This window comes from Rhincodon typus, chromosome 4 (assembly GCF_021869965.1).
Source record: "Rhincodon typus isolate 14 chromosome 4, sRhiTyp1.1, whole genome shotgun sequence".
Classification (NCBI taxonomy): Eukaryota; Metazoa; Chordata; class Chondrichthyes; order Orectolobiformes; family Rhincodontidae; genus Rhincodon; species Rhincodon typus.
In genome coordinates, this window is record NC_063335.1 from 6,039,210 (window position 1) to 6,066,237 (window position 27,028).

The 27,028-nt window shown below is 40.6% G+C and overlaps 1 protein-coding gene across 1 annotated transcript in view; it reads left to right on the forward strand.

Annotated features, from left to right (window-relative positions):
- Window positions 1-27,028, forward strand: part of mlh1 (mutL homolog 1, colon cancer, nonpolyposis type 2 (E. coli)) — a 51,246-nt gene that overhangs the window by 7,088 nt on the left and 17,130 nt on the right. The window contains exons 2-9 of the mRNA XM_048595833.1: window positions 3,315-3,405; window positions 6,419-6,517; window positions 11,941-12,014; window positions 12,746-12,818; window positions 14,315-14,406; window positions 16,394-16,436; window positions 18,067-18,155; window positions 20,870-20,982. Of these exons, the coding sequence (XP_048451790.1) occupies window positions 3,315-3,405; window positions 6,419-6,517; window positions 11,941-12,014; window positions 12,746-12,818; window positions 14,315-14,406; window positions 16,394-16,436; window positions 18,067-18,155; window positions 20,870-20,982 (674 nt within the window). The remainder of the gene's footprint in view (window positions 1-3,314; window positions 3,406-6,418; window positions 6,518-11,940; window positions 12,015-12,745; window positions 12,819-14,314; window positions 14,407-16,393; window positions 16,437-18,066; window positions 18,156-20,869; window positions 20,983-27,028) is intronic.

Here is a 27,028-nt window from a genome sequence, read left to right on the forward strand (position 1 = left end):
GCTAACTACTTCACCACAACTGGAGGTGTGTAGGTTGTCTGAATTAGACTTGTACAATTAATGGTAGGGCCCTGGATAGTGTTGTAGAACAGAGACCTGCGGGTTCAGATACATAATTCTTTGAAATTTGTATCACTGGTAGACAGGGTGGTTAAGAAGACACTTAGCATACCTCAGACCTTCATTGCTCAGACCTTTGAGTATAGGAGTTAGGATGTCATGTTGAGGTTGTACAGGACGTTGGTGAGGCCTCTTTTGGAGTACTGTGTGCATTTCTGGTCATCTTGTTATAGGAAGGATATTGTTAAACTGGAGAGGGTTCAGAAACGATTAACAGGATGTTGCCAGGAATGGAGGGTTTGAGTTATAAAAATAGACTGGAAAGACTGGAACCTTTTCGACTGAAGTGTAGTAGGTTGAGGAGTGACCTTATAGAGGCTTATAAAATCATGAGGGACATAGATACGGTGAATGACAAGGATATTTTGTCCCTGGGGTGGGGAAATTCAAAACTGTGGGGCATATTTTTAAGGTGAGAGGAGAAAGATTTAAAAAGGACATGATGGACTGCCTTTTTGTACCGAGAGTGGTTATTATGTGGAATGAACAACAAAAGAAATTGATGGATGCAGGTATAGTTACAATGTTTAAAAGAATTTGAATAATTTCATGAATAGGAAACATTTGGAGGGATATGGGCCAAACATTGGCAGATGGGACTAATTTAGTTTGGAAACATGGTTGGCATGGAATAGAATAGAATATCCTTTATTGTCACTTGTACTCCAGTATAGAAGTGAAAAGTTTTTATAATGGCTGCTTTTTAATGGCGCTATCTTAGGTACAAGTACCTAGGTACAAATCTTTACTGAGTAAAAGAGGAAGTGTTGTTATATAAAGAGAATTAAAGGAAAGCATATATATTACTTAGAGGTAGTTATAACATATTAAAAAGGATTTAATTTACAGTCCGATAACAGCAGCTCAGCACGAGGCGCCAGGCCCAAGTCTAGCAATTGTCCTGTATTGCTTCAGCCTCCAATCCGCTCCTCACTGGCACTTAACAGCAACCTGGTAAGTCACGCTGTAGCAGGATTCATTCCTCGGCCCCTTCGTCGCTCTGGGCACTCGGCCTGGCCCGAGATCGATCATCTGCCGTTGCTCCAGCCCGTGCTTGCTCCGCTGCTGCTGCAGGACATGGCCTGTGCACCCAGCTCCCACCTGGTCTCCGGTCGCAATTCGTTACAGAGAGGAGAGAAAAAAAGGGGGGAGAATAAAGAACTGGTTGGATTGAAGGGTCTCTTTCCGTGCTGTATGACTTTGACTTATCACAATTTCACTGTACTTTAAATTACACCAGTAGAGGCTACAAGATGATTCCTTTTCAATGGACCAAATTACCTGTTCTTACAGGTGGAACGACTCGGGGATGTCTGCCTCAACAGCAGCAACAGCATTCCCTGCCCTTCAAAGCATCTTTTTTTGGGAGGGCTTCTGCCTCCTTACTCCACATTCTGTAATGGCCACAGATACATAATTACCACGCTATCCATTTTTTAAAAACATGGTCGCAGCACAATTCTCTATACCTAGCAGTGACTAATCACAAAATGGCAATCAGAGACCTTGAAAATTGATAATCTATTTTCATCTTAGGTTATGAAATGTTGGAATATAGTTATACACGCGTTGAAAGAAAGGTTACCTTCCTATTTTGTGATTGAATTGTCAAGTTGCTACTATCGTATTTATATTCTGTTGCAAATTCCCCTCCAAACCGTTAAATTCCTGATTTGGAAATATATCATCGTTTCTTTAATGTTGCTGGGTCAAAATTCTGGCATTCCCTCCCTAAGGGCATTGTGGGTCTATCTACAACACACGGACTGTAGAGATGCAAGAAAGCAGGTCATCACCACCTTTGCAAGGGCAATTAGAGAGGGGCAATAAATGGTGCCCAAACAGCAATGCCCATAGCTGATGCGTGAATCAAAAAAAATTATTCCTTTTGATCCGGGCACTTTGTGTCATGTAACACCGTTAATGTTCAAGACCTCCTTCGAAGCACTGACTCAGGATTACATTGCACAGTGAGAGTCCAAAATCAGTACAAATATGCCTAAAGAAAAATTGGAATCAAGTTTGTAATTTTTAAAAAATGAACAGATGGATTAATATTTTTTCAGTGTAGTAATTACAAGCTAAATACTCAGTGGAGATGTATAAAATAGCTCCACTAGACTCACCAGGTAGATGGTGACAGTTCCCACCACAGAGGCATTGTGACCATATTCACTGTATTCATAATGGTATTTACATTATTTAAAAATGTAACTAGTAGCAAAAGCTGCTCACTTATATATGCACTGCACTGTGCATAATTCTCCTTCCTGCCCACCCCTCATGTCCCTTTCCAAAAATGTTGTGAATTCTCCATTTGATTTGCTGAAAGTTATTTTGTAGGACTGTTGAGCCCAAATTAGCAAGCCCTGAAGATGCCCCAACACAAGACGATGTAAAATAATATCTTTTATTACTAGGTTAGGTGTTGAACCACCTGCAAAATTGAAACTGCTGTTCACCCACGTAAATCCAGCTGTCGAATGCTAACTGTAAACAATTTCATCCTATTGATCTTTGAAGAAAGTGGCATGATTCATTGATTTGTTTCCAAATTCCTTGAGTGACTTGTTGGATTCCTATTCAACGATTATGTCAAAAGCAATTGTTTCCTATTAAGAAAGAGTCTTGACTCAAAGCGTTAACTCTGCTTTTTCTCCACAAATGCCGCCAGACTGCTGAGTTCCTCCAGCAATTTCTGTTTTTGTTTCAGATTTCCACTATCCACAGTTCTTTGTTTTATTGCCATGTACTGATCGACCTTTGTGTTCCAGCCTCACCCTCACTAAGGTTAACCAATATGTTAACCAAATGTGTGTTCTTTCCAGCCTAGTGAATTACTTAAAGTAACCCTTGTAGTTAACTTTGTATACACACTTAGTAACAAGAATTCAGATGCATGAAATTGAAATAGATGCTTTGAAGAACCACAGAAGCTTGTGAATGCTGTGAGATTGTGTTAAAGCCCTTGGATAATTATAGAAGCAGTCATCTGATTTTTTTTCAAGTTATGTTGTCTGAAATATCTAGCTTTCTTGTGCCCTGAATTTGCTTCTGCCTTAGTCTGGTGAACACCATTGTGGCTCACCTGTATTTTCTGGGTATCTTTATATACTGTAAATTAGTTCTGTACTGCATTAGCAAAATATCTCCATGTGATGTGATAACAGAATATTTGGGTTTTTTTTTGATAGTTTGGATGCGAAATCTACAAGTATTCAGGTCACTGTGAAGGATGGTGGGCTGAAGTTGATTCAGATCCAGGATAATGGGACTGGCATCAGGGTAAGACATCTTAACATGTAGGCCAAAGATATTGATGTATGTTTAGAGGCTTGCAATTTCACAAACCTTTGATAAAAAGTTTTATGCCAGGACCATACAGTAGAGCAATACGTGCCTTCAGAATACAGTCCCGCAAGGCCAATGCCAAAGTAGAGTTGCCACATTGAAAGTGTGACAGCTGGCTAACTCTACCTTGTTTTGATTTTGGACAGATTTTGTTACTGGGGTCTCAGAAGGAAATCTGCCTTGATAGGTCAATATTTATTCATCTTTCTTGAGGTGACCTCTCACTGAAGTACTCCATATTGCAGATTTGGTTTTAACAATGAAACCAATTTAATTTGCAGAAGAAATAAAGGTAAAATAGAATAAACCAAAATATTTACAATATAACATAAATTTAAACATTTTGAAACAACAGTAAAAATTATAATGCCATCAGTTTGAAAAACATACTTTTATAGATCCTGAAACACACTTTTTACAGATCACAAAAAGCACGTTTCCTGTATTTGCACTAGAGAGACTCTCATCTCTATAGACTTAATTTAACAGTGATTTCAACGCCCAAGCTGGAGAATTTGAAAGCGTCTTCTTAGATAGTTCATTTACTTGAATTTAAACTTTCTCAGCTTCAGATAGCTACTTCAGCGTTTCCCCCACACATTTCAGGTCTGGAACAATTACTAAACTCCTTCCTTAGAGGTAATCTATTTTTAAGAAATCTAAAATATCTTCTCCCTTTGTCAGAAGAAATTACTTTACAAATCTATCTACAGCTAACAACGCTGCAGAGCTGCCCCAAATCTGAAACTAAACCTATGGGTGTTTCTCTTCAAGCTTCAAAAAATAAGATTCTTCCATCACTATACATTGTTCGCTCCTAAACATTCCAACTTGCAACAAAATCCCATTTGTTCTTGGAGGTTACCTGAGTTTAAAAGAAATCACCATGTCTACAGAAATACTTGCAAGTTAATCATTAAATGTCTTCACACGCACAGAAGACCCTACGCACTTGTTCAACATTCAAAAATCCAAACTCAAGATTAAATTGTATTAAAATATATACCTATCACACATTCTACGTCATAAGCTACTCTAATCAATGCAATTACTGCAATGTAAGTTCATTTTTGGTTGGACATTGGATGTTTCATGAATTGCACAGTTCTTGCTGGAGTCATCCTGAGTAATAATAATTCAACAAGATGCCATGAATTACAAACTAATTGGTAAACATGTGGGTGTCCAAGCATTTTGTATCTGTGGACTGTTAAGAAGCTTTAATCTTCCTTCATTTGTCTCAAGTCAACACTGAGGCAGCAGAGCTAATACAAGCCTTTACCCAACATTTAGATTCACTAAGTAAAAGCAGCATTGACCAGCAAGTAAGACATGAGTGCATTAGATTCAGTGGTCTGTTGTAAGGCCACCATTGGTTTAACAGGACATGGTGTTGTAAGTTTTTTTACAACAGCAAAGCTTGTGTATTTTGACAAACATTTGCTCCCACTTAAAATGCATGTTGACTTTAGACAGTTGTAAATTTGATTGCTAACTGCATTTACAGGCTCTGGCTAATATTTGAATAAAAGCAAAATACTGGAGATTCCGGAGATATGAAACAAAGAGAATGCTGGAGAAACTCAACAGCTCTGTTCCCTCCCCTCACTTAACCTAGTTTATAGGCACATTCTAACCCTGAAATAATATAACTTTGTCACTTCTATATCCCTAAAAGTAGTAGCTTTTGCCCACTATGATCAATGGTGTGTCTACCAATCTACATAAGGGTTGAAGAATAGAAATATTTGTGACTTTATCATTCTAGGACCAATGCGTGTTCAAACTCTGTTGCTGATTATGTTCTCTTTCTACTCTCTTTATCCCAAATATTAATTTTTCATATCTTTGTGATTTCAGGCTTTTGATTGTGTTGTTCCTCGTAATTATTCATTTTCTATTTTCACTTTTTAGTGATCATTTCAGGATTTCTGTCATTGTAAACTTACAGCTTTTTCTGTTTACTCAGCTCTCCCTACTGTCTCCTACCCCGACTTCCTTTCCTTTTCCTGTCCTTTTCTTTGTTTGTTCCTCAAACTATTGAAGAAGCTAATGGGGATGGTGGCACAATTATAAGCGATCCAGATGGCAGTTGTGAAATACATTTTTCCTGTTTTAAGGATAGAATTCAGATACCATCAAATCTATAATTGAAACTGTGGCCTCAGTGTAAGTTTGGTTCTAAACATTTTTCAAGAATGTTAGTTGCTGGTGCTGATATGATACTATTTACAATAGTATAAAATTAAACAAATGGGCAAAGTTTGCATTATGCACTGCTGTCCAAAGTGGGTGGGGGGGTTGTTGTGAAATTTTTAAAAATGTTGGAAAATGTCATACAGTGCAATAGATCAAAATTATAAGCATGTTCTTTTGTACAGTGATTCCTAAACTCAGTCACAAAAAGTTGAAGAATGGATTCAGAATTGTATCATGCTGTGTCAGAAAGAAAGCCAACGCATCCATTCAAAGGGGTTAATTTTGGCAATATCTTTGTTTGTCCCCTGGAGCTGGAATTTGTATGTGACAATTATTGCTGAAAATGGAAAGAATGAAATTCTACATAAGATGGGACACACAGCTGATGGCACCTTTCAGCATAAAGGAACGAGCAAAGGCACTTCAAATATAGAAGCAAGGAAATAAAGGCAAGTTTAAGATTGAAAGGTTGGGCAGAGTGAGGGACTTTGAGAACATTTTTAAAGTTTGAGAGGTTGCAAAGTCTAGGGAGGATTTTGAGAGTACAACTGGTACAGCTGGTCATAAGATAATAAGAGATGGTTCTTGCCATGTAGCAGTCAGTCTTTCGTCTCCTGTCATCTTATAAACTGACTCAGAATTGTCTCCGTTTTGTCCTGTACACTGTCCTGAATAGCTTTCCAGATGTCAGCGCAATGTGTTTTTTATTTGGTTTCCCCCTTACTAAGTTATCTTTTATCATAAATAGAAAGAAGATTTGGAAATACTTTGTGAAAGATTTACTACTAGCAAGCTACAGAAATTTGAAGATCTTGCTAGCATTGTTACTTACGGATTTAGAGGAGAGGTATGTCTGGAAGTTGATAATTCTTTTATGATTATAATAATTTTGAAATGAATTTAGTTGCACTGTCTACAGTAAGAACAAGTAAAATAGGAATCGGAAAAGACCATCCAGGCTATCAATTCATTCCTCAACGGCCTACGAAAAACCTGCATTTTTATGACATCATCTTAATATGTTTACCTTTCCTGACGAACACCATCAAATACAAACAAGCTTGAAAGAAACCAAAACTTCAGATGCTTTTAATATTTGATATAAAGTGCCTCTTAATGTTCCATAAACTATTCAATCATAAGTGTCAAAGTTTATTCTGCTAAGCTCAATATCTTGTTTTCAGCCAGACCTTCACTCAATTTCTGAAGATATTCTGTTGACCAGAACTTTACTTTGAGGAAAGTTATTTTCATCTTTGTCAGGATTGCCACTTATCTACTTAACCTATTGGGTCTGTAAATAAACTTGGTTCATAATTCGAACAGTTAGCTCTTTTTTTGTTTTGAGACAGCTTTGGAATTGCACAGATGGTATAACTTGCAACTTAAGAGAGACAGAGTTAGTCGCATAGGGTCAGCTGTCTGCCATTTTGTAAAGATTTTCTTTCTGAAGAAATGTTGGCTTGAAAGAACAGAGGCAATGTTACTTTTGTACTTATTGTAATTTTCGGTGCATGGCCTCCTTATTAATCATAGGTTTCTTGTGTGTCAGATGTAGCACCTTTTAGCTGACAAGTTAATCTGAGGCCCCTTCTGGCTATTCTGCTGGATGTATGCGTATGGTCACAGGTGTGACAGATAACCTTTTGCCTTCAACCAGTGCTGCTAAAAACAGACCAGTGTTCCTGAACATTGACTGCTGTGTTACCTGCGACAGTGATGCCACTTCAAAAGTAATCCACCAACGGTGAGGACTTTTGAGAAATTCTGAAGATTTGATGTAGCCTTAGAAAAGTAAAAACTCTCCTTTTCACAGTTTTTTTTAATTTATTCATTTGTGGGATGTGGGCGTTGCTGGCTGGCCAGCATTTCTTGCCCATCCTTAGTTGCCCTTGAGAAGGTGGTGGTGAGCTACCTTTTTGAACTGCTGCAGTTCTCCTGCTGTGGGTTGACCCACAATGCTATTAGGGAGGGAATTCCAGGATTTTGACCCAGCGACATTGAAGGAACGGTGCTATATTTCCAAGTCAGGATGGTGAGTGACTTAGAGGGGAACTTGGAGGTGGTGGTGTTCCCATATATCTGCTGCCCTTGTCCTTCGAGATGGAAGTGGTCATGAGTTTGGAAGGTGCTGTCTGAGGATCTTTGGTGAATTTCTGCAGTGCATCTTGTAGGTAGTACACACTGCTGCTACTGAGCATCGGTGGTGGAGGGAGTGAAGGCTTGTAGATGTAGTGCCAATCAAACGGGCTGCTTTGTCCTGGACGGTGTCAAGCTTCTTGATTGTTGTTGGGGCTGCACTCATTCAGGCAAGTGGAGAGTATTCCATCACACTCCTGACTTGTGCCCTGTAGATTGTGGATAGGCTTTGAGGAGTCAGGAGGTGAGTTACTTGCTGCAGTATTCCCAGCTTCTGGCCTGCTCTTGTAGCCACTGTGTTAATGTGGTGAGTCCAGTTGAGTTTCTGATCAATGGTAAGTCCCAGGATGTTGATAGTGGGGGATTCAGTGATGGTAACACCATTGAATGACAAGGGGCACTGGATCGATTATCTCTTATTGGTGATGGTCATAGCCTGGTATTTGTGTGGCGCAAATGTCACTTGCCACTTGTCAGCCCAAGCCTGGATATCGTCCAGACCTAGTTGCATGTGAACATGGACTGCTTCAGTATCTGAGGAGTAAGAATGGTGCTGAACATTGCGCAATCATCGGCGAATATCCCCACTTCTGACGTGGACGGAAGGTCATTGATGAAGCAGCTGAAGATGGTTGGTCGAGGACACTACCCTGAGGAACTCCTGCAGAGATATCCTCGAGCTGAGATGATTGACCTCCCACAACCATGACCATCTTCCTGTGAGTCAAGTATGACTCCAACCACCGGAGTGTTTGCCCCCTGATACCCATTGATTCCAGCTTTGCCAGTGTTCCTTGATGCCACACTCGATCAAATGCAGCCTTGATATCAAGGGCTGTCACTGTCACCTCACCTCTGGAATTCCGCTCTTTTGTCCACGTTTGAACCAAGGCTGTAATGAGATCAGGAGCTGAGTGGCCCTGGCGGAACTGAAACTGGGTGTGGCTGAGCAGGTTATTTCTGAGCAGGTGTTGCTTGATAGCACTGTTGATGACACCTTCTGTCACTTTACTGATGTTCGAGAGGAGACTAATGGGGTGGTAATTGGTCAGGTTGGATCTGTCCTGCTTTTTGTGTACAGGACATACTTGGGCAACTTTCCACATTGTCAGGTAGATACTAGTGTTGTAACTGCACTGTAACAGCTTGGCTAGAGGAGCGGCAAGTTCTGAGCACAAGTCTTCAGTACTATTGCCGGAATGATGTTAGGGCCTGTAGCCTTTGCAGTATCCAGTGTCTCCAACCGTTTCTTGATATCACGTGGAGTGAATCGAATTGGCTGAAGACGGGTACCTGTAATGCTGGGGACCACTGGAGGAGGCCAAGATGGATCATCCACTTGGCATTTCTGGCTAAAGATTGCTGCAAATACTTCAGCCTTATCTTTTGCACTGATGTGCTGGGCTGTTCCATCATTGAGGATGGGGATATTTGTGGAGCCTCCTCCTCCAGTGAGTTGTTTAATTGTCCACCACCATTCATGACTGGATGTGGCAGGACTGCAGAGCTTAGATCTGATCCGTTGGTTATGGGATTGCTCAGCTCAGTCTATCACTTGCTGCTTTCGCTGTTTGGCGTGCAAGTAGTCCTTTTTGGTGGCTTCACCAGGTTGATACCTCATCTTCAGGTATGCCTTGTGCCGCTCCTGGCATGCCTCCTGCACTCTCCATTGAACCCGGGTTAATCCCCTGGCTTAATGGTAATGGTTGAGTGGGGGATATGCCGGGCCAAAGAGGATACAGATTGTGTTGGAGTACAATTCTGCTCCTGTTGATGGCCCACAGTGCCTCATGGATGCCCAGTATTGAGTTGCTGGATCTGTATGAAGTCTGTCCCATTTAGCACGGTGATAGTGCCACACAACACAATGGAGGTTGTTCTCAATGTGAACACGGGACTTTGTCTCCACAAGGACTGTGCAATGGTCACTCTTACCGATACTGTCATGGACAGGTGGAACTGCAGCCGGCAGGTTAGTAAGGATGAGGTCAAGTATGTTTTTCCCTCTTGTTGGTTCCCCCACCACCTGTTGCAGACCCAGTCTAGGAATTATGTCCTCTAGGACCCGACCAGCTCGATCAGTAGTACTGCTGCCGAGCCACTTTTGGTGGTGGACATTGAAAGCCGCCACCCAGATACATTTTGTGCCCTTACCATCCTCAGTGCTTCCTCTAAGTGTTGCTCAATATTGAGGAATACTTATTCATCAGCTGAGGGAGGACGGTATGTTGTAACGAGCAGGAGGTTTCCTTGCCCGTTTTTAACTTGAAGCCATAAGACTTCATGGGGCCCGAGTCAATGTTGAGTACTCCTAGAGCAACACCCTCCGGACTGTATACCACTGTGCCGCCCCCTCTGCTGGGTCTGTCCTGCCGGTGAGACAGGACCTATCCAGGGATGGCGATGGTAGTGTCTGGGACATTGCCTGTAAGGTGTGATTCTGTGAGTATGACTTTGTCAGGCTGTTGCTTGACTAGTCTGTGAGATAGCTGTCCCAATTTTGGCACTAACCCCCAGATGTTAGTGAGTAGGACTTTGCAGATCAACAGGGCTGTTTCTGCTGTTGTCTTTTCCAGTGCCTAGGTCGATGCCAGGTGATCTGTCCAGTTTCATTTCTTTGACTGAAATTAAATGCTTGGTCTAAATTATTCCACAACTCCTTACGGACTTTGTGTTTTTGTCAAACATCTGCAATCATCTCTTAGTCTTGTCATTTTGATGAGCCTTTGATATTGTAATTCTCAAGCTGACACTGAATTATTCCGGCTGACTAAGAGGAGGGGGCAAATGCTGTTCATTTTTCCCTCAGCAGACTTTTGCGGCATTTTAAACACAATTACTTTCCCTAAACTGCTTTGTGCTGTCCCCTGGTTGAAGTCAAGTTTTGGAAGAAGGTAAGTTGTTAGGTCTGAAATTCTTCTACAATTCAAACAAAAGTTGCTGGAGAAACTCAGCCGATCTGGCAGCATCTGTGAACAGAAAAAAATAGTCAGTGTTTGAGGTCCAGTGACATTCTTCAAACGTTCAGACATCAGACATTCTTCTGTTTGGAGAAAGAGGTGAAAGTAGTTAAGTGCCGATGATTAACCTGAACAGCAAAATGCTATAGTTAAGTGGGCAACACAAGTTGAGTTAAAGGTATACAAAATCTGCTATGACACACATTCTGCCGTAGAACCTGAGTTTCTTTAACCCCTTGGAGTAATTGATTTTATCTGTTCAAAATCATGAATGTTTTTGATAGGATGAAAAAAAAAGCTATTTTGAGTGTCAAAAGGGCCACAGTTTTAAGGTGAATGGGAAAAGAGCCAGTGATGACCTGTGGATTTTTTTAATGCAGCACGTTCTTGTGATTTAGAATATGCTGTCTTAAAAAGATGGTAGAAACAGATTCAAATGAGAATTTGAAAGAAATACTACTTAAATGGAAAATATTTACAGGGCTATTAAGGAAGAGCAGGGGAGTGTGACTAATCAGACAAAAGAACCAGAAAAGGCATGATTGGCCAAATTGGCACCTCTTGTACACAACTCTGATGTACAAACATTAGTGATTTGATTAGTACCACAATTAAGCAAGGTTCATGTTCACCTTCATTTCATGCATTGTTTTGGCATAGCTGCCCATGTGTCAGGAGAGTCAGCTGACTCTGCTGCTTTCCTGCACTTATCTGTTTAAAATGTAGCATGTCCTCTGGCAACTTTGGTACACTTTATTTCTCTAAGTCTACCATATAATCCTGTTATTCTTCCACATTTTATCTCCAAATTTATTTATAATTTCTTTCTTTATTTGTTCCCATACTGACCATTGTAAATTACTAAATCGCCATTTCCTCTAACTTCTTTTGATGCCATTTGGTAGTGTAACCGTAGACACTGGTCATGAGTTGGTTCTGTGGGCTAAGTGTTTGAAGTCTCTACTCCACTGCGATTTTCTGTACATTTTTAAAGAAAACCTTTTGTTCACTGGACTGTGGAATATCATGGATATTTAGCCTATTGAAAAATTCAAAGGGTGCCTAATATTAGCCGTTGAACTAATAATCTTTATAAACTGCAATTTTACAGCAAAGTAGCCTGTTGTACAAAGCATTTCTTAATGTAATACTGTACTTCCTCGTTCCTTAGGCTCTTGCCAGCATAAGCCATGTGGCACACGTTACTGTAACAACCAAAACTGCTGATGGAAAATGTGCGTTCAGGTAAATGTTTTAATAACTCACTTTTTCGGATTACGCTGACAAATGAGTGTCCTTTGAGTTATGCTGACCAAGAATGATCGAAAGAAATCACTGCCATTTTCCAATGTGTGATCTTAGAACACCAAGATCTGCGCATTTAATCTTCACAAAACTTTGACCTGCACACAGCACCTGAAGATGAGAATGTGGTGATGACCTTTTTTTTTTCAGGACAGTTTCCTGCAGCTACTGGAGTAATCCAGGCATGTTGATCAACAGTGCCTCACATAGGACACTGAAAATTCCTATACTTTTGAAAGGTGAAGGGCTACGCTGCGTTATTGCTTTTCCTAACCTCGGTCCTTAACTTCATTTTCGTAATGTTATACAATTTAGTAACCTTTAGTTTTAGCTCTTGGTTGTTAGAATGAACTATTTTTATCCTTGTTATCTCATTAGACAGTGACGATACAGTAGGTTAGCTTTTAGAAATAACCCTTCAGATTTGGAGCTTTAAGCAGCAATAGCAGCATTGCATTATCATTAGGGGGCATGTGTGGACTTCCGCACTCTAATCTGTGATATGTACTCACAGCTGGTGCAGATTTGTGCCACATGCAAGGATTAGTAAAATATGTCCTAGCATTCCTAAGCCATTCTTTTGCCTGAAGAGGTGAAGCAGGATGGGGACGGTTGTTCAGTCAAGTGGATTTTTAAAAATATGAAAACTTCACATTATCTTTGTTCTTCAGAGCTAGTTACTGTGATGGGAGGTTAAAGGCCTCTCCAAAGCCATGTGCTGGAAACCAGGGTACACAGATCACAGTAAGTTCTCCATTTGTATTTGAATTTTTACTTTGTTATTCTTGATTGTTCACGCTTCATTCGTAACCCAACCCAACCCTTCTTGCCTTGCAAACCACTAACTTATATGCAATCTTCCTTTCCAAAGTCTACTAGCCACCTCCCAAATCCACATACTTCTTTTCTTGAGGTGCTCATTTCTGTCTTTGCAATCATGTTTCAATCTCTGCTTCAACTCAAATCAAACACTCAATACATCCTGCATGTCTGCAACCCTAGTGAATTTTGCCTTCCAGTTTGGCTCTGCGTCCATTAACAGAGTCATCCGCACCATCCATGTCAATCGCCGCTTCTATTGTCTTGCAGATTTGGATTGCTGTTGCTTACATCTGCTGTTTTTGTTTTCTATTTAATTGTAATCAGAGCATCTATTCTTCCATTTAAAAAAAGAGAATTGGATGGGCTAGAAAAAAGACTGCTGGTTTGCTGTCGTCTAGGAAACTGTGTTAGCCCTATGCTCTACTTGACCCCACATTATATTGGTTGCGTATAAACCTTTAAAATTTAATTCTGCTGATTCACACTAACGATAGGTTTACATACATCTTAAAATTTTGTTAACTGCTAATGCATCTGCCTTCAGGTTTCTGTCTCCTGGTCTGGTCTGGTACACTTGCTGGTTAAGCTGATCCATCAATTTTCTTGTATTGTGCAAAGAATATTTATTTCAGACACCTAACTAGCTGTAGTGGTTACAGCTTGCTTACGTACTTTTAAAAGCCATCCATGTTAAAGTAGCATTAAACAAATTTCTTTGTCTCTCGAGCTCAGGACTTTTTTTTTTTTTGCAAAATTATTTTAGAGATCCATCCCAGTTGCAGTCCCTGGCATACTAATCATTTTCAAGGGATCACTGTTGAGAAAGCCAGTTGGTGAAGTCTAGAACTGGAGCCAATCTTTGCACACTTTTAATATGTATTTACAGTTATACATTATAAGCCTTCACTTCCTAGCCCAATATGCACCATTTTGGTCCGTCCATTTATGGGAGACTCCAGTAAATTCCGAGTTACTGCTTGCTTCCTGTATACAATTGAACACAATTGATATACAATTGAAAGACATTCTCCAAGTAAGAAAGGATTTGTATTTATTTTGTGTCTTTCATGACTGCTGGATGTCTCAAAGCACTTTAAAATCAGTGCAATACTTTTGAGTTATAGTTATAATCACTGCTGTAATGTGTTTGAAATCGCCAGGTAATGTATTTGTCTTGGTTTTACATGAGGAATAAAATTTGTAAGAGCAGTGGTGTAGACTATTCTGTCCCTTGAGCTTGTAATACCATTCAAATAGATGTTAGCTAAACTGATCTTTAAATCCATTTTTCTGTCTTTGACTCATATACCCTTAACCAACATAAGAAAAATAAACTGTTGTATCTAGGTCTGTAGTTGCTGTGGTGGCTTTGGTTCACTTTTTAGTGCAATGTTCCTGATGTTGACATCTGCTTTCAGGTGGAAGATCTTTTTTACAATATTGCCACACGAAGGAAGGCTCTGAAAAATCCCAGCGATGAGTATTCTAGAATTGTGGAAGTTATGAGCAGGTAGATGCAGTTTATAAAATATCCAATAACTACCTTGATTACAATTCTTCTGCTACAGGTATTTGTTAGTGTCATCAGTGCCATTTTATGTTTGAAACCGAACATATCAATTCTATCAAATGCCAATTAATTGCTTAAACAAGAGGAATTTTGAAGGCAATGGAGCAGCAGATTGGAATTAGACTAAGTGAGTAGGAGTCTGTTAGGAGTTAACAGACACTAAACAGGCTGAATAGGCTATATCTCTGGTTGAGCTTTTTATCGTGAAGATAAGATCATACGTGTATCTTTAAACTAACTCTGAGTTGAAAACAGAACACCTCCTAGCTAAGGGGAGTTTATAGTTAGTTGGTGGAAGGTTGTAGGAATGAATATTCATTCTATATGTTAAAATGGGAGTACTTAAAGATGCTGCTTTAATGGAGTCATAGAGTTGTACAACGTGGAAACATTGCCAGCATTGGCCCATATCTCTCTGAACCCTTCCGATTCATATACCCATCCAGATGCTTTTCAAATGTTGTAATTGCAGCAGCCTCCACCACTTCCTCTGGCAGCTTGTTTATTACACATACCGCCCTCTGCGTGAAAAAGGTGTCCCTTAGGTCCCTTTTATATCTTTCCCCTCTCACTTTAAACCCATGCCCTCTAGTTTTGGACTCCCTTACCCTGGGACAAAGACCTTTGCTATTCACCCTATCCATGCCCCTCATGATTTTATAAACAGCTATAAGGTTACCCCCTCAGCTTCAGCCACTCCAGGGAAAATAGCCTCTGACTATTCAGCCTCTCCCTCTAGCACAAATACTCCAACCCTGGCAACATCCTTGTAAATCTTTTCTGCACCCTTTCAAGAATAATGTTAAACCTCATAATTTAATAGGCAATACATTTATACTTGAGATTTATTTTGACCAAGATGGGATGTCTTTCTTTGGTTCCACTTCTCGGATCACAAAATAATGTGTAAAACGTTTAGAAATCTCAAACCCAATTCCAATCTGCTCTGCGTTTAATGGACATGGGATAAGAGCTGGAAACTAACCCATCGTGGGGCAAAGTCTCCTTTTAAATGCTATAATGAGGCTCAAGATGTCAAATTAAACTTGTCCTGTACATTTTGAATATTATGCTTCCCTTTAAGTCATTAGTAAATCAGATGGGTTTTTACATCAATCAACGATAGTTTTGTGTTCCCCATTGCTGGTTTCATAATTCCAGATTTTATTGGTTGAATTCAAATTCCACCAGGTGTCATGGAGGGATTTGAACCTGGGGTATACAGACCATTATTTTGGGCTTTGGGATTACTTGTCCAGTGACATTATCACTACTCCACTGTTTTCCTGGGTTCTGCCAGGGAGCTTCAAAGAAGCAGAAGACAGCCTTGAGAACAAGGTAAATGCCCTTCAATGCTTGAGATTCTACTGACCAGCAGCCAAAAATAACCTTGTTGCCTTCAGAGCCCACACCCTTCGCCTACCACCATCTCGGGGATCCTACTTCACAGGGTCAAGGATTGTGGCAGTAGGTTCCTTTCCAGCTCTTGCAGCTCCTTTTGAGTGCTTCACAACAACTACCCAACCACCCCACACCCCCCTTCCCATTGAGAACCAAAGTCTATCAATCACCTACCTGTTTAGAAAATCTGCCTCTGTTGATATCAGAGCACCTGTCTCCCCAGGTTAAAACCTAATCTTCACTTGCATGACCAAGTTGTACCGTGAAAAGAAATCAAGGAGCTGCAGCAATCCAACTATTGAATTCGACTTAATGGTTATATTTCTTGATGCACATCTAGATTGGGAGAATAAGATAGCTTGCACAATCTGTGCTTGGTTGAGGAACTCTCTGCCCTTTCATCAGATGATGGGAATTGGTATCCTAAGTAATGGGAGCACCAAGAAACTTATTCTTTGCAAGATTTTCTAATTGGCAAATCACATTGCTATATTTTGTTATCATAGTCTACAATTTCTCCTTCCAGGTATGCAATCCACAATTCAGGAGTGAGCTTTGCTGTGAAGAAGGTGAGTTTTGTGTGGGGTGATTAACCTTTTTCTTCTTCCTGAAATATTTCCTTTGTAAGTTTTGAGGAGTTTTTCTACCTAAAATTAACATCTGTTGGAAATATTGGTCTAAATACTGTTAATTTCTGCTCTAGGTGCCAAGTAGCACTATCCAGCCTATTGAATAGGCTGTGTCTCTACAGAGAGTTGTTCTCTGTCTCACTTGGACTCCTCACTTTGCATACAGTGGTCACACCAAACCCATTCTGAGCCTGGAATTCTGTGAGGTGTGACCAAATCTGGAACAAACTGACTGGATACTGCCTCCCTCTATTGTGTGTCAGGTTATCTCAATTGACACCTCAACTTATGATTTTGAGCTGGCAAGACTTCAGTCAGCGATACATTTGTGTCCACTCCAGACAACCTTGCTGTTCTGAAAACCACACACTGGCACGCAACCCACTGCCTTTTCATCAAGCCATAGATAAAGTCACTATAGTTCTAGAGAATCCTAGCGCTGCTTTCTCGTTAGATAGAGACTGTTGGTGGTGGTTTAAACAAGAATCACACTGTCTCAGTAAGGGGAGAGGTTCAGATGGTGGGATTTTCATGGTTACCTCAGCCAGCGCAGGAGTTGAACCTGCGCTGTTGGCATCACTGCATCACATACCAACTGTCCAGCCAACTGAGTTAACCAACCACAGGCTATAAATTATTATTTATATCATTCATGACTATGTCATTTGTTTGTAAGGTTTTTCTTGTTCCATGCAATCCCTTGCAGTAAGCATTTCCAATTATGTTTTGAGAAAAATTTAAATGCCTCTATTAAACTGCCATCAAAACTTACCAGAAATACATACAAACATGAATTTGGAGCAGAAGAAAGCCCTTCAAGCCTGCACCATCAAACAGCTGATCTGTTTGTGTTTTGAATTGCATGTTCCCAGCTACCCCAATAACCATTGATTCCCTTACCTAACAAGAATCTGTTAAGCTCCGTCTTAAAAATAATTAATGACCCTGCCTCCACCTCCTTCTGAGGCAGAATTTAAAGTTGCAAAACCCTCTGAGATAAAAAATCTCATCCCTGTCCTGAAAGGTTGACCCCTTGTTTTGGAATGACCCATAAGAGGAAACATCCTTTCCAACTCCAACTTGTCAAGAGCATTCAGGATCTTATAAACTTCAATCAAGTTACTCCTCACTCTTCTAAGCACGAGTAGAAGCAAGCTTATCCAACCTTTCTCAACTTATTCATTCCAGATATCAATCTAGTAAACCTTCTCTGAAATGCATTTAAATCTTCCTTAAATAAGGAGACCAAAAACAGCACATAGTAATCGAGGTGTGGTCTCACCGCTGTCTTATGTAACTGAAGCATATCATCCTTTTATGTGCAATTGCTCATCCAATAAAGGAGAGTATCCCATTGTCTTTCTTGATTTACATACTGTTGCTGCATACTAACCTCTTGTAGCTCATACATCAGAATACCTAAATCTCTCTGCGCTTCAGAATTTTGCAATTTTCTTTACTTAAGTACCTACATGGATCATGACAATGAATCCTCCCTCTCTTGAACTGATGTCATTTAAACAAAATTAGTCTAGTAATGATTTATATGTATTTGCTTCCATGCTTCTAGCAAGGTGAAACTGTTGCTGATGTGAGAACGTTGCCTAATGCCTCAACCCTGGACAATATTCGAACAGTATTTGGGAATGCTGTAAGCAGGTATGGTCTGTTCCGAATCACATTTATCCATAGACTTTAAATCAGCAGTTATAGCATTGAACTAGACATTTACAAAGCCAACCACTTGTAGCTGTTGGAAATTTGAAATGAAGTTTAAAAACTGCCAGAATTACTCAGCATCTATGGAGAGAGAACCAAGCATTAAATATGCAGGTCCGTGACCTTTTATCAGATCTGTTTGCCTATATGGGGCAAGTGCAGAGGGTGCAAGTACCCTGCCACCAAGTCATTTGTGCCAGCCTTAATGGTTATGATTAAAATTACTTAATGGGCAATATATGGACTATGTTCATGGCAGATTGCCCCACAGCTTTGGTACTGCATTTATGGGGATCAGAGGTGTTATGTGTGGTGCTATGCATCATATCTAGGTAGTATGTCATGAAATGGTGAGCAGAATTTAATGAGGCCATCAGGAGAGGGTTGGGAAGTGGAAAGTAGTCACAAAATAGCGATTCATGGCTAGGGATAGAGTTCCTGATGCCATGGAATTTCATTAGTAGTGGTGAGGTTGGAGGTGAGCCTTTTCCCTCTGATACCAGTTGAGGAAAGTGATGGACTACATTAAAGCATTTTGCTGCCACCACTGGCATTGTACCACAGATGGATAGGCCCTATGATGTGGGAAGACACCACACTGTAAATCCTGGCAGCCTCCTTGCAGCCTTGGGAAGTGGTTTTTGGAATGGGGGCTGCTCCTGATCGGGTCCTTCAAGGTCCCAATCCTTAAAAGGTTGGGAGATTCAATATCAACTCTTTAAGCTTCCTGATTGCCACAGTCTCTAGCTGAGGCTTCCTGAAATAGCCAGACAATGTTGCCCCAAGTGTCTAGCTCATCATCAGGGCTACCATCTTCATGAAAAAATTTAGCCCAGTAAATGAAATCCTGTGGCTGTGTCAGACCATCATGTTCTAGGAGATCTCTGCTCCCTTTCAGATCAGGGTTTCCTGCAATTAACACAAGCAACACAGACTTTGGCAGTGCTGGTCACTTAGAAATGTTGGCTTTTGCTGCAGTGCTGTTATTTTAACTCTTGTTTGTTTGTAAGGAAATAACTGAAGCAGTTAAATATAGGATGCATTTGGGGAAGCAAATCTGTCCTGCAACAGATCTTTTAAAAAGCCCAATACTAGTTTAAGGAAAAATATCACTTGCAGATTTCAATTCCAATTTTTGGAAACAGCTGAGAAATCCAACTTCCATTCTTAACAGTGGCTACTGCAATTTCAGCAATCACAAATGTGGAGATATGGGCATTTGTGATATTCCTTGTAGTTCATATTGGGTAGTGTTTCGATTAGTGCCCACAATCATCAACCTACGTCTGGCTGAGAATGTCAAATTTTGAGAAAGCTACAGTCTTCAATGAGAACAGCTCATATGTATCCCATCAAGTGACTGCAATCACCAATTGAAACAAGCACAGATTTTACAGCAGCAAATTATTCCTCAGAAGTACAGTCCCTAATATTTGGATATTTTTAATCAACTTGTTCAGACATGTTATGACACACCTCAAGTGAGTAGGACTTGAACTTTGTGGCTCAGAGGTAGGAACACTGCCACTGTGCCACAAAAGCTCTCCCCACCACTTGGATATTTTCTCATCAACCTGTTCAGGAGTGATATCATTAGCTGCCAGTATTACCACACAGAATTTATTAGTTGTCATTTTCATGCTGGTTGGCAACAGAGATGTTGTTTGAAATGTATTCTGCCTCTACTGATTTCAGTCAGTTGGGTCTTTGACCAGCTTTCATTGACTGCTTAAAGCTGCCTGGAATCTCTTGACATCCTCGCATATTGTTAACAGGAGTCAAAATGTGGAGACTTCAATCAGTGCCTAAGTGTTACCTAAGGTGCAGTTAACAACTGTGGAATTGACTGCACTCGAATAGATAAAGAACTCGTATTGATCTAGCACCTTGCACAATTTCAGGACATTCCAAAGCACTTTATAGCCTATCAAGTGCTCTGAAGGGTAATTAACATCATAATGGCAGTCAAGTTGCACATAGCAAATTATGATAACCCGTTATGATTTTACAGTCCACTTTGTAAATGGGCAGGTCAACATGAATGCAACTGCTTTTTGCAGCAGGAACCGTAGTCCAGTTGAGGCAGTGCCAAACCTCCCAACCGTCTGTGATTTTGACACCAGCCCAAGGCAATACCAGAGACTTAGAAAGATATCTTTAATGATAACGAAGGTATGGGGCATTGTGTTAATAAGCAAGTAGTTAAGCATGTGGTTGGGATTAATTGATTTAGTCATTGACTGAGTAGATACAAAGGGGATACAGGTGGAACTGGTATATGGAAAAAAGACTGTAAGCCTGAGTAAAGGAGCCCTCTTGTGGCATAGTGGTAGAAGCCCCATCCCTGGACTGAGAGGCCTGGTTTCAAGTTTCACTTGCTCCTGACGTGTGTAGTAACATCTCTGAACAGGTTGATTATAAAATACCTAGGTCGGAGTACTTAATAAACTCTATTGACAAAGAATGGTGCCTTCGTTTCTGTCTCATTGATTTGCTTGGATCCAATTTGACAGATGCTACTGAAAGCAAACGTTTCCTGACAAAACGAACTAGTGGCATAGAACCACAAGATTTGCAACATTAACCAAATCAGAAATGCTTTGGTAACATTAAAAGGCTATCAATTTAGTGCTATATTCTTATTTCTGCTGCAGGGAATTAATTGAAGTATGTTTTGAAGATCCAAAATTTGCTTTCAAAATGAAAGGCTATATATCAAATGCGAACTATTCAGTGAAAAAGTGTATCTTTTTACTTTTCATTAATCGTAAGTAAACTTTTCAATTGATTTCTTGAAATGGTTTATTTTTTAAACAACAAATCTGTTTTAATAACGCACTGATCCTGTCCTTTTGTTTTGATTCCACCGGTACCCTTTTCTATCACAAGCTTGCATTTGAGACCCTGTTCACAGCATAATGTTTTGCTAGAGAAGAGTACAGATGAGAAAATTAAACAAGGGAGCTGCAGATCTCCTCATTTGAGACAGAAAAAATCCGTTGAATTGGGCATGTATCTTCTCACTCATTCTCAGTACATGTGACAATAATAAATCAAATCAAATTATGTGCGTCTTTTAACTTTAGGATTCAATCAGAATGAAATCTTATGTAAAGAAAGGAATCTCTTCCTTTTTTATGACTTGTCTCCAACCATTTAACCGAGGTTGGGATTCCATCTGGCAAATTGTCCTCCAACTTTGATGCCACAAGTGTGATGACCATAGGTAACCAGGTGTAGAGCTGGATGAACACAGCAGGCCAAGCAGCATCAGAGGAGCAGGAAAGCTGACGTTTCGGGTCTGAACTCTTCTTCAGAAGTGGGGGAGGGGAAGTGGATTCTGAAATAAATAGAGAGAGGGAGGCGGATGGAAGGTGGATAAAGGAGCAGATAGGTGGAGAGGAGATGGACAGGTCAAGGAGGCGGGGATGGAGCCAGTAAAGGTGAGGGTAGGTGGGGAGTTAGGATGGGGGCTGGTCAGTCAAGGGAAGATGTACAGGTCAAGGAGGTGGGGATGAGGCTGGTAGGTAAGAGGTGGGGGTGGAGGCTGAGGTGAGAGGAACGGATAGATGGGAGAAAAGACGGACAGGTCAAGGAGGTAGGGACGAGCTGGGCTGGTTTTGGGATGAGGTCGGGGTGGGGACGAGCTGGGCTGGTTTTGGGAAGAGGTTAGGGTGGGGATGAGCTGGGCTGGGGAGATTTTGAAGCTTGTGAAGTCCACGTTGATGCCATTGGGCCATAGGTGTTGCATGTAACTCTGTGTAGTCACATCTGGTTAATATGTCACAGGATGGTACATGCACACCTGTGGCAGTGATGGGTCTTTGCACTGTGACTTCCACCCATCTGTGTCCCAGGTCAGGCAGAGAAATTTATTAAATGACCAATTGCACTATTTGATGGTGATGGTGATGGTGATGGTGAGAATGTTGTTATAGTGATGCAACTGTGATACTGGCTAAAGTTCGGGGACCTTGAAGCCGCTGCTTTGCCTTCAGATCAGAAAAAGCAGTATTTACAATTCAATTTCACCTCTCAGCACCATTAGGTGCCAATATCTCTCGAGTGTTAAGGAGCATGTGAAAAGAAATTTATTGCGTGATGATTAGCATCATTTACATTATATAATAGTGTTCCCTTCCATATTTGGGCAAATGGATTCAATGGCCAACTGCAAAGTCCAGTGAAAAATCCTTGAAATAGCAGAAGATCTCTTTCTGATTTTCCTTGTTTACCAGATTCATTTGAGAAAAATGCTCCTTAACACTCGAGAGATATTGGCACCTAATGGTGCTGAGAGGTGAAATTGAATTGTAAATACTGCTTTTTCTGATCTGAAGGCAAAGCAGCGGCTTCAAGGTCCCCGAACTTTAGCCAGTATCACAGTTGCATCACTATAACAACATTCTCACCATCACCATCACCATCACCATCAAATAGTGCAATTGGTCATTTAATAAATTTCTCTGCCTGACCTGGGACACAGATGGGTGGAAGTCACAGTGCAAAGACCCATCACTGCCACAGGTGTGCATGTACCATCCTGTGACATATTAACCAGATGTGACTACACAGAGTTACATGGCACAACAGCCAAAGTAAAACTTTGTGAAAAAAGAAGGATCAGAATGACTTTAGAAGGAGGCTTGTTGTTATCTTTTGCAAAGCAATAATGAAAAAGAAACAAAATGAAACTTTTCAACCCAGTGTCATATTGTGCTTCCCTTATTTGTCTCTGTTTGCACCCATAACACACACAACTTACTGGATGGTGACAGGTTCGAAGATTTTTCAGAATTTATGTTCAGAATACAGTTTGAATGAATGTAGCTCCAGTATCTCTCAAGAAGCTCAATGCCACCCAGCAGCCCGCTTGATCAGTTTCAATCCATCACTTCAAACATTTACTCCCTTCATAACCGACTCACAACTTGTATAATAGACAAGATGTCTTGTTGTAATTTAGCAAACCTCCTGTAGCAGCATCTTCTAAACCCATGACTGCTATCTTCGAGAAGGACAAGGGCAGCAGATGCCTGGGAGCCCCATTGTTTACAAACTTCCAAGCCGTACACCATCCTAATTTGGAACTGTATTACCAGGGTCAAAATTCTGGAACTCCTCAACAGTGTTGTAGGTGTAACTACATGATGTGGACTGCATTGTTTCAAGAAAGCCTTTTTGATGGCGATTATGAAGTCAGCAACATCTGGGTAACATGTCACAAGATGGTATGTGCACGCCTGTGGCAGTGATGGATCTTTGCTCTGTGACTTCCACCCATGCTAGCCTTGTCAGCAACTCGTGTGCCATCAAAGAGTAAAAGAAATCTGTGGACCCTGAGGCAAGTTGTAGAGAGACCTGAGTAGGGTCTTGCCTAAACATCTGATGCCTATGCAGTTCTGTTTTATAAATGTAATATAAAGCTTTAGCATGGACAGATACTCGAGAAGGAATGAATACCTAGCCCTTTTGGAATAGCAAATAGGAGAGATGGGGTTTCATATGGATTTTGAAGCCGTAGAATTATAACGGTGTGGGATTAGGGCAGGATATTCAGAGCAGAATCTTAGCCATGCTGTTTTGGCGAGGTGATGCACATTTTGGAAAATCTTGCACCAGAGTAACTCCACAACATGTTCCCATCTCAGTGATCTTGCTAAAGGTGTGTTGACTCTGTCGTCAGCAGCAGTACCTGCCCAGCAGCAGTAGGTATCTAATCAGCAACTATTAGATGTCCACTTAGGGACACATTAGTGATGCCTCTGGGCTCTTAGCTTTTTTATTATACTCATTCATGGCATGAGGACATTGCTGGCACAGGGCAGATCCTTCTACTGAGTCTAAGCCCAGTAAATGGCTGGAGGCACCTTCCCCAGAGATCTAGCTTCTAATCTCATAATCATTTGCACTGGCTTACATGATTATGGAATCTCAACTTCTACTGAACATAACTTGTGCACAACATTTCTTGAGCCTCTGTGCTGAACTGGTTGATTTTGGGTGAATTGTGGAAACTCAAAACCAATTTTCTTTTCTACTCATTTGCGGGACATGGGTGTCGCTGACTGGCTAGCATTTCTTGCCCATCCCTAGTTGCCCTTGAGAAGGTGGTGGTGAGCTGCCTTCTTGAACTGCTGCAGTCCTCCTGCTGTGGGTTGACCCACAATGCTATTAGGGAGGGAATTCCAGGATTTTGACAACCCGACAGTGAAGGAACGGAACCAAGTCAGGATGGTGAGTAGCTTGGAGAGCAACTTGGAGGTGGTGGTGTTCCCATATGTCTGCTGCCCTTGTCCTTCTCGATGGAAGTGGTCGTGGGTTTGGAAGGTGCTGTCTGGGATCTTTGGTGAATTTCTGCAGTGCATCTTGTAGATAGTACACACTGCTGTTACTGAGCGTCGGTGGTGGAGGGAGTGGATGCTTGTGGGAGTAGTGCCAATCAAACGGGCTGCTTTGTCCTGGATGGTGTCAAGCTTCTTGAGTGTTGTTGGGGCTGCACTCATCCAGGCTGGCTTTCGGGGAACTGCTGTAAGTCATCAAGGAGCAAGGTGATGGTTGAACAAGAAATCACAATGGATAAGGTGCAGGCTGTGCAGTTATGGAAAATTTGGTGTTTAGTAGGCTGGGTAACCTTGGAAAGAGAGTCTCGGAGGTGACAAAATTATGGTAAGGATTTTAAACTCCCCATGACATTAATTGGCGTTACCATCGCTGAAATCTGCCTCTGTCAACATCCTGGAGGTTACCATTAACTTAAAAACTGAACTGGACTAGCCATATAAATACTGTAGCCACAAGAGCAGGCCAGAAGCTAGGAATCTTCCAGAGAGTAAGTCATCTCCTGAGTCTTTGAAGCCGATCCATCGTTTACAAGGCACAAATCTGATGGAATATCTCCACTTGCCTGGATGAGTAGCTGCAATTACAGTTAATCTCCACATTATCTAAGACAAAGCAGCCTGCTTGATTAGCATCCATTCACCACCTTCAACATTCACTCATTAAACCAATTACAGACAGTATATACTATCTCACCAAGGTTCCTTTCATGGCACCTTCCAAACCTGCAAACTCTACTATTTAGCAGGTGTATAGGAACACTAGCACCACTGTCAATTCCTTTCCAAGGCATACATCATTCTGAACTTTATCCAAATTCCTTCATTTTCACTGTGTCAAAATCCCATTTACTCTCTGCCTAATGGCACTGTGGATGTACCGACACAGTCATGGACTGCAATGGTTCAAGAAGTCTGCTCATTACCATTGTCATCATCTCTCGGACAATTAGGGATTAGCAATAAACGATGGCCTAGCCAGTGATTCTCAAATCCTTTGAACGAACATTTTAAAAATGTTATCAAAGTAAAGATGAAGGAGAGGTGGGATCTTTCTCCACCCCTACAAATTAATATTTATTTACATTTAGACTGTATGAAATAGAATGGATTTTTAAAAGTATGTTTGTATGCAACTACGTCCAATTTACTTGTGATGTTAATGTTGCATGAATGATGTAAATGAGACCATCTCAGTTTGACACTTTTGTTTGCTTTCTTAACTTCTGGCAAGCACAATCTGTACCTCGGTTTAAACTCCAGATGTTAAATAAATTTGGTGCCTTTAATATGTAAACCTGACATTCATTTGCTGAACTTAAATGTTAATTGTCTGAGTCTTCCCAGGATAGCAGTGAGCTCTTCTGCCTCTGAATAGGTATCATTGGACGCTCTTCTAGCCCAGTACTTCAAGTGAACTTAGTTTTCAGGTTCTTGCATTTCTCTTACGCTTTGCTGAGGCACTCATTCAGGCTGGAATGCAGGGGGGTAATTTTTTTCAAATTTGAAGAGTCACCAACCTAGCATGAGAAACTTTCAGCAAAGTTCCCATATCCCTTCCTAGTGGAGCAAACTACATGCTGGGAATGGGAATTTGTCAGACCTTGCAGCTGGCTTCATCAGTCTGTGGTGGACATTTGTGTGTCATATATATCAATCATTATGTGTGAGCATTAAAGACACATTGTCAGTAGTTTCTTAGGTGTTCCTGTGTTTCCTGTGTCTAAATTTTAATTTTTGCCTCTCTGTCCATCCATGTTGTTTCACTGTTGGTTAGATAGTTATGATTTTTGCTTTAGATAATTATATTTCTCCTGAATACTCTAATCACTTTTAATTGTATCCCATTGTTTTTCTATCTTTTTTGTCAATTTTGTTTTGCCATTTACCTTTCTTAGTAGTATCTGCACATTCTCAGACTTTAGCTTCTTTCCATTTGATTTACTTTGAACTTCGTATTACTTGTGTCTTAAACCTTAGTACTTTGTGATTACAGTTACCGGGATGTTTTCCACATTAGCTTACTTGATCTATTTTTATTCAATACCCATTACGAGTTCCAATGGTGATCCTCCTTTTTAGGCTTAATAGGTTCTGGGTAAGATAGGAATCCTTTATATACTGTAAAACTCCATTCCCTTTCCCCTGTTTCCTTATGTCATCTTGCCTGTTTGCTTAGGGGTAGATGAAATCTCCTGAGTTTATCTTTTACTCATCTCATAAATGCCAATGATTAGTTTTTAAGCTTCTTATTGTCATTATCCACTTGAGAAAGTGCTCTGGCACTTGATGTCCACCAATGTTGGTATCATAGAGGTTAAATATTTAATCAAATTCAAAGTCCTCAAGTGCTCCCTGATGAACTGAGTTGAACAGAAGACACTGACCAGTTTTCTGTTCGTAACAATCAACCACTATTTATTAAAGGTAAAGAGTTGTAACTAAAGCAGACAAAATATGAGTTACCAAGTT